Source organism: Epinephelus lanceolatus, chromosome 14 (genome assembly GCF_041903045.1).
Source record: "Epinephelus lanceolatus isolate andai-2023 chromosome 14, ASM4190304v1, whole genome shotgun sequence".
Classification (NCBI taxonomy): Eukaryota; Metazoa; Chordata; class Actinopteri; order Perciformes; family Serranidae; genus Epinephelus; species Epinephelus lanceolatus.
Window position 1 is genome coordinate 24,323,862 of NC_135747.1, and position 20,026 is coordinate 24,343,887.

General features: G+C 41.4%; 1 protein-coding gene and 1 long non-coding RNA gene across 2 annotated transcripts in view; both read left to right on the top strand.

Moving 5' to 3' along the window:
* Window positions 1-1,750: 1,750 nt before the first annotated feature.
* On the top strand, window positions 1,751-3,029 carry LOC144466804 (uncharacterized). Its single transcript, XR_013493234.1, has 2 exons — window positions 1,751-1,969; window positions 2,766-3,029. It is a non-coding gene; the product is annotated as an uncharacterized LOC144466804 (long non-coding RNA).
* A 1,397-nt stretch (window positions 3,030-4,426) lies between these two features.
* Window positions 4,427-20,026, top strand: part of agps (alkylglycerone phosphate synthase) — a 35,112-nt gene continuing 19,512 nt past the window's right edge. Inside the window, exons 1-10 of the mRNA XM_033617989.2 lie at window positions 4,427-4,673; window positions 8,145-8,234; window positions 9,643-9,733; window positions 9,833-9,953; window positions 10,096-10,170; window positions 11,190-11,261; window positions 12,101-12,180; window positions 14,095-14,175; window positions 15,281-15,406; window positions 15,647-15,755. Coding sequence (XP_033473880.1) covers window positions 4,486-4,673; window positions 8,145-8,234; window positions 9,643-9,733; window positions 9,833-9,953; window positions 10,096-10,170; window positions 11,190-11,261; window positions 12,101-12,180; window positions 14,095-14,175; window positions 15,281-15,406; window positions 15,647-15,755 — 1,033 coding nt within the window. The 5' untranslated portion in view covers window positions 4,427-4,485. The remainder of the gene's footprint in view (window positions 4,674-8,144; window positions 8,235-9,642; window positions 9,734-9,832; window positions 9,954-10,095; window positions 10,171-11,189; window positions 11,262-12,100; window positions 12,181-14,094; window positions 14,176-15,280; window positions 15,407-15,646; window positions 15,756-20,026) is intronic.

The window sequence follows — 20,026 nt, forward strand, 5'->3', positions numbered from 1 at the left end:
GGACTTCAAGTAAAGTACCTCACAACTGCACTGGATAAATGTAATTATTCTCCACCACTGGCTTTACATGCTTATTTATTTTGCTTATATTGATATACTTCAATTCAATGTTATTTATAAAGCCCAATATCACAAATCACAATTAGTCTCAGAGGGCTGTACAGCATATGACACACAGTGGAGGGATCCCTCTTCCAGGACGGACAGACGTGCAGTAGATGTCGTACAGAACAGATCAAGGTAATAATTTAGCAGTAATCCATATGATAAAATGTACTGAGGATAATATGCTGTCATAATGCTATTTATTAAAGAACAGCTTACTAGATGCATAACCACATAAATTACTGCATACAGTAAAATATTAGAATAATAAAGAGTAGCCTAACATAAAGATACTGAGTCAGTTGTAATGCAGTGATGGAAAGTAACTGTTTACATTGTATATTTACTCAGTTAACTTAAATACAATTTTGAGGTAGCTGTATTTGAGTATGTCTATTTAATGCTGTACTTTGACTACATTACAGATGGAAACATTCTCTCCTCTCCCCCACTAGCCTAAGATCAGTTTATCAAATATCATGTAGTGCTATACAGTAGTGGAATGTAACTAAGTGCATTTACTCAAGTACTGTACTAAGCTTTTGAGGGCCTTGTCTTTACTGTAGTATTTCCATGTCTTGCTTCTTTATACTTTTCCTTTATAATACAGTACTGTACTCTTTAGTCAACACCTGTAGTTTACAGACTAAGATCTTTTTTAATTGAAGTCATGTGATAGTTTATAAAATAGAACCCATATATAATGGGACAAAATTAGCTCCACCTTGACCAGCTACGATGTCAAAAAGCTGCTTATACTTTAACGCATCAGTATTACTATTCCAGTAACATTTTCTGCAATAATATATCTCTTACTGGGATCATTCTGGTGCATATGTTTTTACTTTTTGCTTTAAGTGCTGATGCAACTTTTGCAGACTTTTAATTAAGTAAGGTTTTAATTGCAGGAGTTTTACTTGTAGCAGAGCATTAATACACTGTGGTGTTATTACTTTTACTAGCCTATAGGGGTTCAATCACTAGTGCTAGAGATTAAACAACAGAAACACAGCTGCATTAAAATTCTGCCCTTCACTTAAATGCATCAGAAATGATAATCCAGAATAATATGGACTAAAACAAGGCACTCTTCTTAAGTACTTTTAATGTTGATGATTTAAGTATATAAATCACACTCTTGCACATCTACTAAAGTAAAAAAAATTGAACGCAGGACTTTTATTTGCAATAGTTTTTTAAAAAATAGTGTACTTTTACTCAAGTAAAGGATCTGGATACTTCTCTCACTACTGTTGGAGACACATGATATGTCCTTAACTGCTCATTTCTTTAACTTCAAATGATCACTGCCATTTAACTAAATTGCTCAGGCTCTTAGAAGTTAATTAAATCTGAACTATTCTGTCACCTCAGCGTCAGTAATAAGTCGGATCGAGATGTAATTAGGCTAAGTGTCTTTAGAAATATGCCAAGGTAATAAGACAGACTGAGCCCTGGCTGTTGCACCTATCTGTGAAGAAGCTCACACTAAAGTGCAGCTCACTGTGCCACTGCGTGAAATTACACTAAAAAAGCCTATTTTTTTTTTCACTCCCCCCTCTCATGCGCGCTCATGAACACGCGTTCACGTTTGGCAGCTCCACGTCGACATTCTTCCAGCTGCATATAGTGAACTGCACAGGACTGGGGGAAGAAAAGGTAAAAGCGGCGGCGGCCACCTTACGATTGGAGCGCTGCAAGTCCGCAGACGGACACCGACCGCAGTGAAAACAGACGTTTGCACTGTGAATCCAGCCGTGGCCTGCAATATCTCCAGATCGCTTTCTGCTTTTGCATTTTATCATCAAGACTACTTGCCCCTCGTGTTGGATTGCAGCTGGTCCCTTGCGTCTACCTATATCAGGTACAGTATGACTTGCAGAACTTCATCACAGCACTTCATGTCTGTATTATTGCCAAGATAATGATCGAGGTGTGACACTGTTTGTTTTCTTGAATTATTTTTGCACTTCTAAAGTTGCTGTCACTTGACTGCTGTGGAAGTGGCAAGTGCCCAAAGTGCCTTCAAACTGACAGAACTTAATACTCCTGGAGCTCAGCTGGCCTTCTGCACTTTCCTCATTGCTATCGTATCTTTCTACATAGTTAGGTGAATAGCTCATTTCTCCAGGGCCTGCTCAGTCCAGAAAGTTGTTAAAGCTCAACAGGTAGAATCAATGACACACTAGCACCGGAGTGAAATAATGGAGTCAAAGATAGCACCAAAACTGGAAACTTCAAACAGCCATTAGAGGCTGTCTCATGTGTTAACTTTACAACCAACCAGATGGTCAAGCTTAAAGAGGTAAGTAAGTACATTTTAGGATCCTTTTCGGTGGGACCTACCACAGGATCAACTATTGCACGTGGCCTACTGATATATAGCCATTTAATCATTTCTGTATAGAGCTGACAATGTGTAAAACGACTCCATCTGGCCTGCTTTACCTGTCTTACTCTAGGGAGGACCCACCACACAGCAAGTCTTGCTGTAGGCCCAGTCCTCAAGGCATTCAAGTCTTAACTGCTCCTCGCTCTCTACGCTTACACAAATAACACCAGCTATTCTCTGTTTGAGATGTTTCAGTCGTCAGTGCAGTGGAAAACCAGATAATCAATGTGGATGTCCTGTTTTCCTTGCTTTTTGTGCCTCACTACAGGTTAAAGGAGCACCCAGTCGTGAGGAGGACAGGGCTCTGCACAAGGACAAACCTATGAGGTGGCACTGTGGCTTTCCAAATAAAGTTCTGTGATACACTTAGACTCTAATTGCTTGCAGTCAGTGCATTACAGAACTTTGTTTTGGGAGTTAATACTTGAACCTGTGGGAAATAAACCTTCAAATGTCTGGATATTTAAGTTGGCAGCACGGTGTAATATTCATGTCTTTTGCTCTCAAATAAAGTTTCTCTTTGTTTCAAGCATTTCTCACAGCCTCTGTCTCTTTTTAAAGACAGTTCACCCAAAGTTAAATTGTATGCTAAAGTAGCAGTGCAGTTGTTTGTCATTTACGTGCTCTAACTTTGTGTTAAATCATTACTTAAAGAGCACTGCTGTGTGCCATATGGAAACAGCAGTCAGGTGAGCGAGCGGAGGTGAGGCCGGGAGGTAAACAGTGAAGTCACAGTGTTTCAGGTTACTCTCAGTTTTTAAAAACATGTCACAAATGTTACACGAGGACTCTTGACACTATAATGATGCTGTTTTAATAAGTGCAAATCATCATTTCTTTAAGATGTGGAAGACTATGCAATTAAAAATGATTAGCCTCACACTATAGATTTATCATCTCAGGTTGAAGTTGCCAGTTTCAGTGAAATATAAAATATATACTGTAGCTGTAGACAATCCAAGATTTATCTCACAGCTTTGAGTAACTTTTCCACTTTTGGTCCACTGTTTCACTTTCTTTCATTATTCTGAGCCAAGCCAACCTGGTGTTACTTTCCACTACCTAATTTTGCACAAGCATAACTTTTGACCTTGTAAACTGTTGATAAAGTCATGTTTTGTTTTCATATACTGTAGATTTATTCACTCCCAAAATCTATTTTTTGCACAACTTCCTGTCGTCTTTAATATTAAAAGTAGTAACACTGGAGGGCCTGACTTAATTTTGTTATCTCTTTAACTATGCAACTGTCTTTTATAACTATACAAAGTGACTGTAAATTCCTGCCTGAGCAGTCAATGGACCATATGCGACCAGTCGTATATTGCAAAGCATGCTGGGAAATACGTAAAATGGTGCGTTCACGTGCATAATGAAGAGTGGCAGTTGTGTAACAGTGTGTAATTATCTGGTGTGACGTTTGAAAACAGAGAGAGTGAAAATATACAGTACGATTATTATCCCAAGGTGTCATATTCGTGTTGCTTGTTTTGTCTGCAGTTCAAAACCCAAATATACAGTTTACTATTATGCAAGGCAAAGAAAACCAGCAGATCCTCATAGTTAAGAGGTTAGGTCAGGCAATGTGGGAGCATGTTTGGTGTTTCAAATGGCAATTATTCGACTATTACAGTAGGCTAGTTTCAGATTAATTTTCTTTGGTGTTATTGTTTCCTTCCCAATCTGAACCAATGCCTGATAGCAATTGAACATGCCACAAATTAAGTGTAAAAAAGATGTATAATAATATGGTATTATCTTACAATTATGTTTAAGTGTTTCCTATGCTTTCTTTCCGACTGCCAAACGTGGCAAGAGAAATTAGGCTCAAATTTTTCCAACTGCAAGGCATTTATCACTATTCGGGTCATTCATATGGAGCGAGTGTGATATTTCCGACGGTCTGTGAACGCGGCGCACTTTCCCTGCGCTGACCTCTGACAGCCGCTCATGGATCCGCTCCCTCCCTTCACAAACACGGAAGCAGCATGGCGTCCAACAGCAGCGGCGGCGGCAGCTCCGACAGGCAACGGATTGCACAGCAAAGACTGAGAATAATCGCCGGGCATTTACAGGGACCGGCGGACGGCGACTCCACCATCCTAGCCGCGGAGTGCAAAGCCCAGGCCGGCAAGACACACGTCTCCAGTGAGAGGAAGACGGTGCCGAGGAGGAGGTACAAGGCTGTGATGGAGCGGTGGACAGGGGTCCATCCTGTGTGGCTGTAGCTCGTTATTAAGTCAAACATAACGGGGCTGTCGGGTAAACGACAGCTAAGTGGACAACATGCACTGACAGACCGGCTTCCATCTCTCCTCAAAGCGTTTACAACGTACGGGGACATGGCTGATGCTGTTTTAAATTAGCTTGCTAGCTAACGTTACTTAGCTACAGAGTGGGCATTCATCTTTTGCTACGGAGTGGGTGCGGCTAGGTTTACTCTCTGGAGTTTAACGTTGTTGTGGTCGACTTTCCTAAAGTTGGTTAGCTTTAGCTTGTTGTGTGGTTTATAAAAGGTAGTTTAATTTGAGGTAAGGTAGTTTTTAACTGTCAGAGAGGTTGTAAAAGCTGAAGAGAAGTGTTACCGTATAGGCTAATGTGACATTTACGGACGCCATAGATAGATAACATCCGTTGAGTACAAGCGGTTAAATAACCGTTAATGTAACCGTTACTGCAACGTAGTTTGATTAATCGACTTTGCCATTCATTTACTGTACATGTAGCCTACTGTATGTGAGTCATTTCAACTGCTGCAAGTACTCTTTATTTGTGTAAACATATTAGTAGAAGAAACATTAATAAGGTTTCTATATGTTTAAAACTTTACCAAACTAACCCTAAAAATATAGGACACCTTAGAAATACATATTCATTCATTACAGTAAGACAAGAGACTGTAGTGAAACTTCTCTTGTCTCCTGTCTTTCCATCTGATTGGCCAGGACAAGTGGTGGTCTGACTTTCAACCTATAGGCAGCTTGGCTCCTTTTGAGGAAACACCATCACACTGTGCTGACATCTAGTGTCAGTCTGAGATAACAGCTGCAGCTCAGGGTAAAACAAAAATCAACAATCAGAAAGTATGAGCATTTGGTCTTGGGGAAATCATCACGTCCTGTTCTGGTCAATATGACACTGGGATGATACAATGGAATATTATGTCTTGCAGCCCCTGTGTGATGCTGAGCTTTAGTCCTGTGATTTTAGTGCTTGCAAGGTTAAACAGTGCGTGGGTTTGTCCCTCAGTATCATCCTACGTAGTAGCATAGTAACAGAATTACATAGGATATCAGTAAAGAGCAAACTTTCTAACAGGAACTGCGCCACAGTGTGAAGTTCAGGTACTCCTTCTCCCTGCCTATTGTTCAGTCGCACATACCTTAACCAGATGCCACTCTGTAATACCCTATAGTCACTTTTTGTTGCCAAGAGACTTCCTCTGTTCAGACTTTCAGCCACAGTCTAACAGTCTTGACATTCTCATTGCTACCTTTCTGGTAGGGCTAGTTAGGAGATTAGTGGTTTAAGGCGAAAATCCTGACTTGCAGGTTGCGTGGTGTCTCAGCTCCACCTAGCTAAAACAAATGTAGATTAATATAACAGCCCCACAGTATTTCCCACCTTCATGATGTTCAGTTTTGTTGTTAAAATTGTTTTATAGATGTGCTGATTCATTTTAGGTATATTTCAAGGCTGTAGTTTGAGGTGCTGTTGAGTAGGTATTTCTGGTATTTGTTTATTGTAGTGATACATATGCACATTAATTAAAGATATGGACAGCTCCACATGTCCCATAACCTCATCTCTGCACATGGTTTTAGAATGATTGCGTTATCCACAACTTTCATCTGTTCTTATGCTAAAGAAACATTCTTCATGCGAAATAGTGTTAAAGGATATTTTATTCCAACATTTCTGAGATCAATTTTGTTGTCTTTTCTTGTCTTTATATCCAATATACTGTATGTCTAGTTAAGGCATGTCAAGACAATTTTATTTATATAAATTCAAAAACTACTAATCAGAAATTTGCCGCAAATGGCTTAAATCAAGGACTCCTAAATTGATACACATTAGGCCATGGACCCCCATCTGAAAAGATATTTTGGTTGATAGACATGATTAAGACCAGACGTTGTCAACTACGGTTGAGAGGATAACTTGGAGGAAGTGAAACCTATGGTCAGAAAGTCAACCTCATGACTCTTACTCACCCTGACCTCACTTCTGTAGTGAATTACATAGTAGAAGAAACTATTTCCACTTCTCCTGGGGTTCCCCTGGAATACCATTAAGGACCCCTGGGGGTTCCCGGACACCTGGTCGTGGTCCACTGCTCTGTGAAAGAAAAAACTTGAGATGCAGGCAGGCGCTAGTTTATATTATCAAAACAATATCATTAAGAGTTACTATTGTGCCTTCAAACATGACCTTGCTTATAGTTTTAAATTGTCTGTATGTAACTGTAGCGTGTACTCACTGACCTTGCCACACGCTTGCCCCATTTATTGATATATTTTTATTCAGTACATTCAGGCACCATGACAGCATATCAATGATGGCGAGGATTCATTAGAGTCTGACTCAGTGTGTCACTCCCACTTTTCACTCTCACTCTTAATTTATCGGAAACTCAATTTTGGCAGGTATTAATCTCAATTATGGCTTTTACTCCACTGTGTTAGCATCCCATCCCAAGTGACCCATGAGTTATGGTTGCTCTGTGAGCGGTACAGCACACGCGCTCTGCACAGTGGTGGAGCATCGACAGTGTAGCAGTGTGGCAGGTGATTATAATGGGATGTCCCTCAACAATAATAGCGTAGTAGCATTTGTTTCCATGTCTTAAGTGGCTATGGTTGTACTCTAATATGGTTGGTGATTCCACAACAAAGGATAGACAGTATGGCTGATGCTTAGGTGCTGATGATTTGGCTATATATACTAAATAATTAGCTGAAGCTTGATAGACCTGCACACACCTTTGGACCTAATCATAAAAACCGAGCAGTATTGAAAGTAGCCATGGATAAGCATGTCTACCAGGTGCCATAAATGTAAAATATTTTAATGTGTTGGATGGAAATGTCTGACAGCACAGCAGGAGTGTCTACTAGCTTCCCCTGTTGATGGATATGCTATTTGAATGTGTCACTTCTGCCTCTGCATTACAATGTCAACCAGCTGCGTGTTTGCATGCCTGCGTGCAGATCGTTGCGTAGTTGTAGGCACCCGGGGAATATCGTAGGTGTGCCTGTCTGCACCCTCCCATATTGTAAATTTGCCAACTGATAGCCAGCCCCACCCTTGATGAATGCAAAGGCAGTGAATGGCTGAATAAAATAAGGGAACATTGATGTTTTCCCTCAGTGAAATGCTAGATGTCTGGGTGTGAAAATTTCAGCATGAATATCATATTATCAGCAAGGACTCTTTGTCTTGGGGAAATTGCCCATGCCAAGCAAGCATCAGCCCAGAGGGAATAGGGTGGCAAATTAAGAATATACCAAGCCACCTTCACACTTGAATCACATTCACCCCTGTTCTTTAACTTTATTTGATGGTATTTCACATTGTGCATTAGCTTCAGTGTAAGGTGTGCGAGTTGTAAGCTTAACCTCTGCCAATATTTGCTTTTCCGCAGGCAGGAGATTATGAAATGGAACGGCTGGGGATACAGCGATTCAAGATTTCTCTTCAACAAGAAAGGTCAAGCAGAATTTACTGGCAAAAGGTAACGCAGAATGTCACATCACCACTCTTAGATATGCAAAAATGCTTATTCTTGGGTGCCTCAGTCGCCCCCTGGGTAGAAGCTGAGTCCTTAGTGCAGCCCGGGTTCAAGTCCGGCTATGAGTCTTTGAAGCATGTTATCCCCTCCTGCTTTTCCTCTCTATCGAAACAAAGCAGAAATGCCGTAAAAATAATCTTTAAAGATTATCTGTTGAGGATTGAGAGAAATCAGTCAGTTCGAGGTCTCATTCACAGCCTCTATTCTTGTGTTAATGCAGCCAGTGCGTCTAACTCCATTCATTCATTCATTAGGGTAACTTAAGGCTGGAGTTCTGCATTGATCATTTTCACAGCCCATACTGTGTGCCTCTGAAATTAGCTGCTGTCCCCTTCCTACACTCACGGCAATGTGGTGCTACTGCCACCTAGTGGCTGGCATTTGAAGTGTTCATTGTCATCTGAGAAGGTCACTGGTTGTGATTGTCAGCTCTCCCAAACTCTGTTGCTCATTAACAGAAACCACTTTCCAAATCTGTTCAAAAATGGAGCGTATTATGTCTGTAATTATTTATGTGTCTCTGTGGAGTTGTGGGTAAACACAGTAAATCACTGACTTGGAAAAGAAAGAATTAGTTTGAATGTCTGAGGGAAACAAAGCCGTTTGTCTCTCAGTCTTACTGAATGTGGCTTCAGTTTACAACAGCACCTTTATCCATGTCTCCCATGACAAGAGCAGAGGTATAGACGAGCCCCGTGATTGTAATCATGACATATGACTTTGGAAGAGACGGCCGCTCTTGTCAGATTGTAAACACAGAGAACTGGCACATTGTGCATGAGGATGTATTTTGAGTAATGAGCCGAGCTGAACAGGATGTTGCGCAGCAAATGGTTTCCTCCTGTGCAAGCAGTTGCCACAAACTGCTCTGTGCCCTCTCGACTGAAAAGCTACCTGGGCGGCGTTACAGTAACTGAGGCTGGGGCGCTGTTGAATGAATGTCAAAGACGGTATTCTCCTCCTCCGCGCTCGCTGTGACAGAGGCTTTTTCATTATAGAGTGTGTTTCATGGTCTCTTGGACAAAGGCGCGCCACAGTCCCCTGATGGGCTGGCCCGGGCTGTGCCAGCAGCTCAATTATGCAGGGGATGGCGAGGGCGATCACACGGACAGCACTGTCACTGCTGCTCTGCTTGCCTAATAACCTCATTGGACTCAAACCTAACACTCTATTCTTATTAGACACAGGCCTGGTTTTCCAAACGAATAAGCCCAGTCAGGCATTTAGATGTTTTCAGTTGAGGGCTTTGACTTCAACAACAGGAAATCACTAATACATGAGTTATAGTTGATTTTTTTTGTGTTTGTGTAATTGGTTGTTCACATAATCTGTCTTCCTTCACACAATCCAGGTATAGACTGAGTGGTATGATCATCCCTGCTCTGAAAGACTGGTTTGAAGGCACATTTGGAGCCAATTTGCAGCATAAATCTCCAGCAGCAGTGAGTGTCATTCATATTTATTCATTGTGTCTTCACTGAATGGCGAAAAAGAGTACTTAGTCACAGTTACAAAAACCACAATGGCTTGTTTTGTTTCAGCCCGTCCTGACTAGCAGTGCTGTACAGCCTCCCACTCTTAACGAGGCCTTCGTGGAGGATGTGAAATCCACAGGTATTCCCTTCTCTCATGACGCAGAGGACCGGGTGTTTCGCGCCCACGGTAAGGCATACTGGGAGGAGACTTCTCCCGAATTACATCACCTACTTTTAATGCTTGTAAACCACAATCAGCATATCTAGCATCAGTGTTTTTATTAGTGATGATCATGGGCTTGTCATCTCATCCCTGTGTTTTCTTCCAGGCCATTGCTTACACGAGATCTTTGCTCTGCGAGAGGGGAAAGTTGGGCGTGTTCCAGATATGGTGGTATGGCCAAGTGAGTTCAGAAGCTGTGTCATGTCTGTGTTTTTATCCGTCTGTTCTCCTCCTCCCACGTAGATATCCCCCCTACTGGCTTAGGTGATTTAAAGGGTTAATCTCTGCAGAGGCTGGGATATTAATATGTATGAGTGGAGGCTTAATAAGAAGCGTCAGGGGGAGGACGGTTGACACCCAATACGCCACGGTCTGGTCCCGCACAGTACACCCATGAATTATGATTCCGAGATTGGTTTTCTGTTGTTATGGCTGGCACTATTTTATCATGCAAATGAGTGTTGACTAATGGTTGAAACTTGATTAGCACCCTCCCAAATGGGCAGCAAATCACCAAGCAACTGTTGGCATCGTTTCATCCTCGCCAGCACCAAATTTAAATCTAACCAACCCCACAAACACACTCTCATTTGCAATGTATCTAACAGATAGTTTAACCTGTAATTTGCATTCCTCAGTAGTCCCTCCAAGTCAAGCTGTGTATTTTAAGTGGCGGTTTAGTTCGTTGAACTGTAATCCGTGGGCAGAAGCTGTGTGTTTAATTGGATGGCAAAATGCACCAGAACGCAGGCATTTCTCACCGCCTCTAAAAGCACTTGAGGCCAGTCGAGCACATCCACGTAGGTGGGTATTGCCACTCTTCCCACTCGCTCACCACTCCAGCGTGAATGGATGTGAGCACCGTGATTGGCTAAAACGCATTTGTATTGATCCGGCACAGCCCACCCTAGAGAGCGCAGCTTCATGCAGTCTGACTCCGCCTGAGGAAAGCCCCAGGCAAATCACAACTATCAGGCAAATCAAAATGTCCCCCAGCTCTAATGGCTCAGGCCATATACATTTATTTATTGTCTCCTGTATACACACAGAGCTGTGTGCCATTTTTTATATCCTTTACAATGTGTCCACTCTGGCTATTATGTAAACACGTAATTTATGAATGTAATAGAGGACGGTAAATGAAAACATTTTCTTTATGGTCGCCACTAATTTCTAAAATGATATTCTGTGTCTTTGCAGACTGCCACAATGATGTCGTGAAAATTGTGGAACTGGCGTGCAAACATAATGTTTGTTTGATACCATATGGAGGTGAGTCGTGAAATAAATGGCACTAATCAGCATAATTAGCTGTCATGTACTGTACATACACACCACTAGATGTATATTTATATTTAATATACTTCATTATTTACTCCCATGTGTTTTTTTTTATTAATGAAGCCACGTAATCTATGAATTAACCTGGTAAATAAGATGCTGGCAGTGCAGTGGACATTTTGCGGTGTGTATTTTGTACTAGACCAACAGAAGAAAGAGTAATAGCCATTCCACTGGGCCACCAGTCTAACCATATGATGTAATTACAACATCTCTGGTTCACTTTCAGGCTCTCTACCCCTCTTGTCTCCTGTCACTCACCACTGTTAACTATTTCAAGATGGCAAAATGGCTGAAATAAATGTTTCATTGTATTACAGTAGTGTAACAACACATTCGCGAGATAGATGTAATTAAAGTCAGTCACACGTTTATACAGTTATATCCTGAAGGCTCCAGTCATTTTAGATGGAGGATGGGTTATTTGCATTGTGCAAACTTAGCTCTCTTTTTTAAACTGTATTTTGCATACCTGTCACTGTGATCATTTTAACACAGCACAGTGCCATGTCCACATTGCTGTCTGAAATTTGAAAAAGTCTGACTCATAAAAAGCTTTGTATTGCTTGAAATTTTCCCATACTACTGTCAGTGTGATACGATTCTTTTTTTTAATACCTTTCTTTGAGAAATATAAACACTTTTTGCATTTAATATTTGATACCATTGTGTTAAAACTATAAAACCAGGAAAGTGTCTGTATGATAACATCCTCCATTTGAAGCCGTCTCTTCTTTAACTCCTTAGAATTGTTGTTTTTCCTCTTCCAGGAGGGACCAGTGTCTCTAGTGCCCTGGAGTGCCCCCCAGAGGAAACTCGCTCCATTGTCTCTCTGGATACCTCTCAGATGGTACGTAGGCACCTGTGTATGTAAGTGTCAGAGGAATTGATCTGCACCACCGACAAGATTCACTGAAATCAAATGAAATATTGTCTGATACAAAATTACAGTATTTGTTGTACACTATTGGCACTACTTATGCTTTAGATAGGTAGAGCACAGGAAAGTAAGGGTCTCAACCTGTGTCTCTAATTCAAACGGCTGCTATTGCATTATGGAACAATAGTATTTATCGGCACCATACTGAGAGAGGAAAAAAAAAAGCAATTTTAGAATCTATGTTGGCATTTTGATTTTTACTTTCTTTCACCACTTTGCCATTTTTCCAGAAGGAATGTACTACATACTCTGGATAATGTTAAAAATAATAAATGATTTAGTCAATTAAGAGAAAAGTATAATTTTAAAATTATTTATCAAGCAAAAACATTTTCTGGTTCTGCCTTGAAAGGCAGGATGTGAGGATTTGCAACATTTTATGTGTTATATATTAAGGTAAATTTAATACATTTGGATTTAAGATTGTCATTTTCAATGACCAAATCATGTTTAAAATGCCACTGAAATGTGTGTCACTTTGTACTGTGCATTATGAGAATCCTACAAAACATAACTACTCACTAATTAATATTTAACAAACACACACAGTAACTCTCACATGCATGTTTGTGCAAAAATTGACATACAAACATACATCTAGGTGTCCCAGAATCTCCATTGTCCCCAAAAGGATCTTTTCTTGTTTAGCAAGAAGACCTTCAGTGGTCGTGAGTGTGTGAGGCTCGGACATACCGTTTGCGTTAAACATCCACAGACAGCTGCAGACTTGTATGCTGGTCTCACATGTAGATCCAAACTCCTCCTGTTTTCCTTTGGGTATCATAACATGAAGAAGTTTAACCGACCAGTATTTCTGGTGCCAGCTAGCGAGGGTAGCAACATTTGTGGCCTACTTGCCTGCATCTCTAATCTTAATATATCCCATAGGGCACTGAGAAGCTGTTTTTTTTTTTACTTCACTAAAGAAAATAAACATTTATTGCAGCCATGGTTAAAATTAGCATGTTTGTTGTGTGCACATGATACACTGCTTAATTCTGGTTTTTAAGATGATAAATGTGGTACCAGAGCACCAGCCATTTATTTGACTGGAAACCCAAGAACCTCACCATGAACACGATGATGTTTCATTGGATATGATATAAAACGGTGAATATTGTCCCCAGTACAGTACAGCCCTTTGATCCAGGCTCACACAGAGGTGATATATAAGCTGTCCGGATGCTGCTAGCCTAGCACTCATTGAGTTTGGTGCCACAGACACCAGTGACCAGTGTTCTGTGTCAGGGGTCAGAGGTGAGGTGGCTCCAATGGAAGCACATGAAAGGAGCAGTGTGGTCGGAACATAAAGTTTATTACCTCTGGAGAATAATTGATGGCAGGTGTGAAATGACCTCCTGCAGGTAAGGGTAGGCCACGTGCCCAGCGGCCCAAATAAGAGGCATATATTTGGAATTAGATGTTAAATTGAGTTTAACCTTGAGGAAACTGTCTCCGTCCCGCAGCCCCTCTGCACTCATTTATCCTCAGACATGTGACCGTCAGGCTAGAAGGACATGCCGGTGCAGAACTTAAAAAAGTATTGCAGGCAAACTGTCAAGGGACTGTCTCCATGGACTGCTGTCGAGGGCATTGTTTGTGTCCGAGCCTGAGATATTTCAAGTCAACATAACGTATGTAGGCAGTTTTAGAGTTCAGATGACAGACACGGTGACACACAACATTTTGCATTACGAGTTTGTAACCTACACAAATGGCGGTGCGTGTGTTTTCGTTTGAGACAAGCAAACAGCATTAGAGAGTATTTGTGTTGCATTGTGTTTTATGACCTCCTCAGTCATGTTGCTTGTTTGTCATTTACAGAATCGCATCCTGTGGATTGACGAGAAAAATTTAACTGCCCATGCTGAAGCTGGCATCGTTGGTCAGGACTTGGAGAGATTGGTAAGCACTGCTCATCCATCCATATTCGTCCAGCGCAAGAGCTTACATCGCCGTAAAACGCCGTGCCAACAATCAAGCTGCGTGACCATTCACACGCAGGTCGCCCCACGCTCAGTCACCTTGGTACTCTTTGCTCAGTAGATGGAGCGGTGTTTAGGAAGGAGTTTGAGACGGGAGCAGAGTGCTGAAGGGGAGAGATTAGAGAGTGAGGCGGCGGTCATGAGCAGATGGCACCATCAAGCTAATTCAGAAAAATGGAGAAGGAGCGGGCATTTGATGTAGAGGAATGCGTGAGCTGCATCTAAAGCAGACTCCACCTCTGCATTTAGACCGGGCCATTTTGATGGAGCAGATGGGTCTGCAGTATAAACTGCCTTCCAGGGGAGTGCTGTGATAAAACAAGGCCTGACTTAACCCCCATCTTGTGCTTCGGGTGGGGGTTGTTGTTGTTGTACTTTAAGGTCCTTATTGTTATTATTACTATTAAATGCTCCGCCTAAAGATGCAGTCTCTTACAGGTTGGGCTGCCTTGAGGAGAAAGTGTTAGTTCCTGATGACTAATGCATTCTCCTCATAGTTGTAGGGATGGTGGTGCATTTGATGAAGGTTGCTCAAAGGTTTTTTTTTTGTGTGTGTGTGTGTGTGTCATACTGTCATATTGTTATACTAGGAAGTCACTTACAGTATTTTGTGGATTGGGTGGAGCTGATTTTGCAGCAGTCTTGCATCATGAATGTCTGAAACACAGTTTCTGTATTTGTAGTTTTACTATTTTTAATAAAAATGCCTTAATATGTCACCTGGCACAGTGCAGCTATTATTTTCCACATAACATCAGTGATCCAGTCAAGCAGTGGAATTTGGCCCTGCCCAGATAATGCGCTGATCTCTGTGTTCAGTCTTCTCGTGCTCTTTCCGCTTGGTTTATTTTAGGCTGTTGTAAAAATGTATGATGCCATAAAACCAGTTTTAGCACTGCAATTATATTTGTTTTCCTTTGCTTGCTCGTTCTTTTTTGCTTGTTATTAAGACATTCTTGTGGGTTTACAACGTCATTGTTTTCCAAACAATTTTAACTCGTTTGTTTTTCATTTTTTTGTCACAGCTTAATGAGAGCGGCTACTGTACGGGGCACGAGCCTGACTCCATGGAGTTCAGCTCCCTGGGGGGCTGGGTAGCAACCAGAGCGTCGGGAATGAAGAAGAATATCTACGGCAACATTGAGGACCTGGTGAGCCGCCCGCCCTCCCCTTTACCTTCCTGCTCATGTTTGTTCCAAAGGATGACAGTCAGCACACAGCTGTTCCTGCACAGTAATTATGAAGGGAATTATTAGCAGCAGATTTGTGGACTTTACCCTCACCTCTAAAATGCAGTGGTCACAGTATCAGTTATGAAATGTGTTCACATATGGCGTTTGCTAGTGTATATTTTCATTTCTAAAAAGTGTTTGTTTTGTTGCTGTTTTTAGGTCATCCATGTAAAGATGGTGACCCCACAAGGGGTAATTGAAAAGAGCTGTCAGGGCCCACGCATGTCCACGGGGCCGGATGTTCACCACTTCATCATGGGCTCAGAAGGTTTGCTCCCTTTCTTGTGTGATTTCAGTACAGCAGGGCACGTGTGTGAGCTTGTGTCAATGTGGGATTTGTGTGCACGTCTGCAAGTCTTAGTGATAAAACAGTAACATCAGGATGATTCTCATGCTCTCGGCTTCTTACACATTAACCAGCTTCGGTGGAAAAGTGATCTGGAGGGGTGTTAGTTAGGAACCAGCAAGTGTCCTCCCCACCCCATCTGCAGTGCCCTGTCCTTGTGAACGCCTACAGAGAATACTGCCATATGCCAGGTTCCCCCTACATAATGAGGAGGTTCAGAGACTCTTGGCATCGCTATGTTAAACAGCTGTGGATGCAAACTTTATATTCGCCCTACAAAGCTCAGCAATCTGCTCCCTGACTGGGCTGGGATCACTGCAGAAATCAACATTTGTACTCATTAGGAGGGATTTCAATACCAAGAGCACACCTTTATATATGAGATTAAAATCAAATATGTTCAAAAATATAGTCACAGGGGGAAATGTTTCAACATTATTAAAGTATTATTACTAGTTAGTATAATGGATAACTGTTGCCAGTCTGAGTGATTAATGCTCTGCGACAGTTTTTAAATAGATTTTGATTTTAATTTCTTAATTACCAATAATACATTTGCATAAATGCATTTTTAAAAGTTATATCTTGACTGTGCAGGTTAACCCTGACTTGTACTGACTTATAATGTATAAGATGGCCACATTCAGGCTTTATGATTAGTCATGTTTGTAGTCTCTTAATTTAAAGCAGCTGTGCGGAACTTTACATTTTTGTTGATTATAGTGCTCCCTTTGGTCAAAGCGGTATGACACCCATGACTGCAACCGGTAATTACCGCATGCATTTGTTTTGGAGAGCGAGAGGAAAATCATAAATGTTCTGGTGAAGCTCTGAATTTCTTATAAACTGAGGACAGTTGCCTGCTGTATATTTGTGTTCATGGTCACAGTCACAGATAATTTTGTGGCGTTTGTTGTAATGTTACTAGACAAAAGCGGTTCACATCAGCTAACGTTACATTTAGCCTGTTTATAACTTCCATGTCGTCGTATATTGAAGTGCGGTATATTCTCTAAATAAAAACAAAAATTGCATACCTGTCAATTAGGAAAAGGGCCAGCTCGGGATCAGTTATAAAACCTTTCAAATCTCTCAGCTCTCTCCACTTGGTGAATGCCCGACCAAGGTTTACACACGTTTGGGCTCGAGCCCTATCACTGTCCCGTTTAGCCTTCTTCTGTTCTTTTTCTTTTAGATGGTGCTCCTTCTTTATCCGCCATGACATCGAAAGTACAACCAAGTCCTTATAGATACATCTGGTAAAACTGTTATGTGTTCAGCAATGCCTGCTGCGTACCACTTACTTAAAGAACACTCTGTAAACACGGCTCTTCTTCTTTTAATTTATTGGCGGATCGCAAACAACTTCCAGGTGCATACCACCACCTACTGTACAAGAGTGTGCAACATCATGTCATTTAGCCTGTTTCTTAAATCCTACTCATGAACACGGCTTCTTCTTCTTCTTCTTCTTTGGTTTAATGGTTGCGGGCTGCTGCGGGCATGCAGACTTATTTCCACCTCCAGGTGCCGTATTCTGGTTTGCTGACTTCTGCTGTGTCCGACCTGACCGAGGCTACACTAAATAGCCATATAGAGAAAGGCTTTTTTGTCGCTGTTGGGTTTAAATAAATATACGGATCAAACTGAATTTCATTATGCCTAAAAGATATTTTGCATAAGTTATATTGCCAGGGTTAAAATAATAATAATAATTCATCTGGCATCATGACATCAAACAGCGGTTTCTCAGTTAAAATTAAAAAAAAAGATTCAATAGACAAGACAAGATAGACGCTGCTGTTGAGTTGCTCTAACTCAGTGTCCTCTAGATATTGCTCGACATCTTTGTTTGTTTTTTTACAATGTTCCGCCCCATTCTCAAAACCCCACAAAACAACTGTTGGCATGGCTACGCATCAGTGTGGACTTAAAATGACATTAGTTTCAGACAGATCCGTTATTGTTGTCGTGATTGGTTCGGGAAAATCCAATCCCCCTCCCCCATGGCAGTCAGTCAGAGTGGACACAATGTCAGACTGAAGATGGAAATGGAGTGTAACGAGTTGACACTTCGGTCCGATAACAGGCAGTAAGTTATAAACACTTGAGAGTTTATGAGGGTTATGTAGAGCGTGTGTAGTTTCCCTTAACCTTACTGCTCCAAAAGTCAAACATGCAGATTTGTGATTGCTGTAAACACAGAACACACATCAGGGCTCGTGTCAAGGGAGAGCCTGTGTAATTACTTCACTAAAAATCGAAAGGGACTTTTATCGCACGCATTTACAGGTGTAAAAGCATGTAGAAAAATGAAACATCATGATAGTATCCAAAACTTGAGAAGTTTCTAAAAGTGTACCTGTTTGTTGTCAGAGGTCACAAAGTGTTGCAGATTGTTCACAAATTGTTCATAACAGCCAATTGATTCAATGCAAAAATCTGAAAATGGCGTGAAGAGAAATGAATTTAAATAGATCTGCCTAATATCAGAATGCTAAAGTGTGTAATCTTTATAAAATAGTATTTTTGTATCAAGTACCATATCTCGAAAACTTGAGCTCTTAGAACAAAATAAGAGAACTGCAATAATAATAAGAGCTATAATCATTCTTTATAATGAAACCACACAAAAGTCAGTGGTGTTAAACAGAGGACAAGCTTGCTGCTGGGCGTCAGTGGCGTGACAGAGACGGGACAGGACCACACGTCTGTGGGAGAACATGTACTTCAGGGAGGCCTAGCGTTCAAACGAAGAGGTCACACCACTGCAGAGTCTCATTAAAATTATCTACCTCCTCACCCCAGAAACCGCGTCCTGCAGTCTGACAGTAGGCCACAACAACAACAACAAAACAACACACTAAAACCTTCAAACAACGCTCTGCATGTTAAGTGGAACGCATCCATTTTATCAGAAATTACTGTGAAACCTCGGAGCTTCTCATTCACCGCACAACAACGGGGCCTCTCTATCTTTCTGACCTTGAAGTAGCCTGAATGCAAAGTCTTTTCTTCGCTCTTGCTTTCAACCGGTGTAAAGAATGAGTGGAATAATCAATGGTAATCCCTTTTCTCTTTTAAACTCCTCTCAGCCATGGAGGATGTAATGTAGGTGTGTGAAGCCAACCAGTGCTAATTCAATGTACAGAGTCAATTCTTTGATTCTAAAGTGGTGGCTGCACAGCGGTCAAAGCTGTTGATTTTTGTCTTAGAAATATTTGACGCTGGAAGCAGAGGGACCCTCCTTCGCAAACAGCCCCTCACCCCAAATACTAATCCTGTGAGATGAGGTTGGTTTAATAGAGACAGTCACAGTAAAAAATGGCTTAAGCTGCACTCCAGCATTTCATTACGTTGCATTCATCCCCAAGAGAGTGTTTTTCTGACCTTGCTGCTCTTATTGCCTCCCTTTATTCCTCATTCGCTCACCCTCCTTCCCCTCTAGCTCCTCCCTATCTTTCTCTCTCTCCCCCTCTCTGTCTCTCTGCCTCTCTGACTCCTCCTCCCTCGCTCACTCGGCGGCTTCTCCCGCGCACCATCAGGTAGGAGGAGCATTTTCCTGGCTGAGGCCTAATGGAGTCACATGTTTTCCACTGGGCCACTAGGGAGCAGCATGTGGCATGTAGTGTCACGTTAGAGGGCTCATTAACAGCCATAACAGGCTGAGGAAGCCACCTAATGGAGCTGGCCATGTTCAGGGGAGATGCATCACGTCGTCTGTAGCAGCACTGAATGCTCAGGCTGGGGAGGGGAGTAATAGGTTTGGTTCACACAGATTAAATTCAAAAACAAAAACAGATGTGCAACCAACAAATGTCAGAAAATAGTTATAAATGCACATTACAATGTACAACAACCCATCTTGTTTTGTTTATCCAACAGCCCAAATCCCAAATATGTTGAATTTACAGTGATGTACAGCAAAAGACAAAGCTTCAAACCTGAGGAGCTTGAACCAGCTAATATTTGGTATTTTGCTTGATCAATGATTTAAACAACTAAATGTCATCAAATGTGTTGGCAGTTTCTTTTATGGAAAATCAGCAAATCATCTCAGCGCCACATGAAATAAATGTAATATAATGCCATGTTTGTAGTATTAACAAACTGTACAGTTTAATCTCAGATCACATTCTTCTGCCCTCATTATGTGTGTAAGTACACAGCTATGCAGCAAGTTGTCAACTATT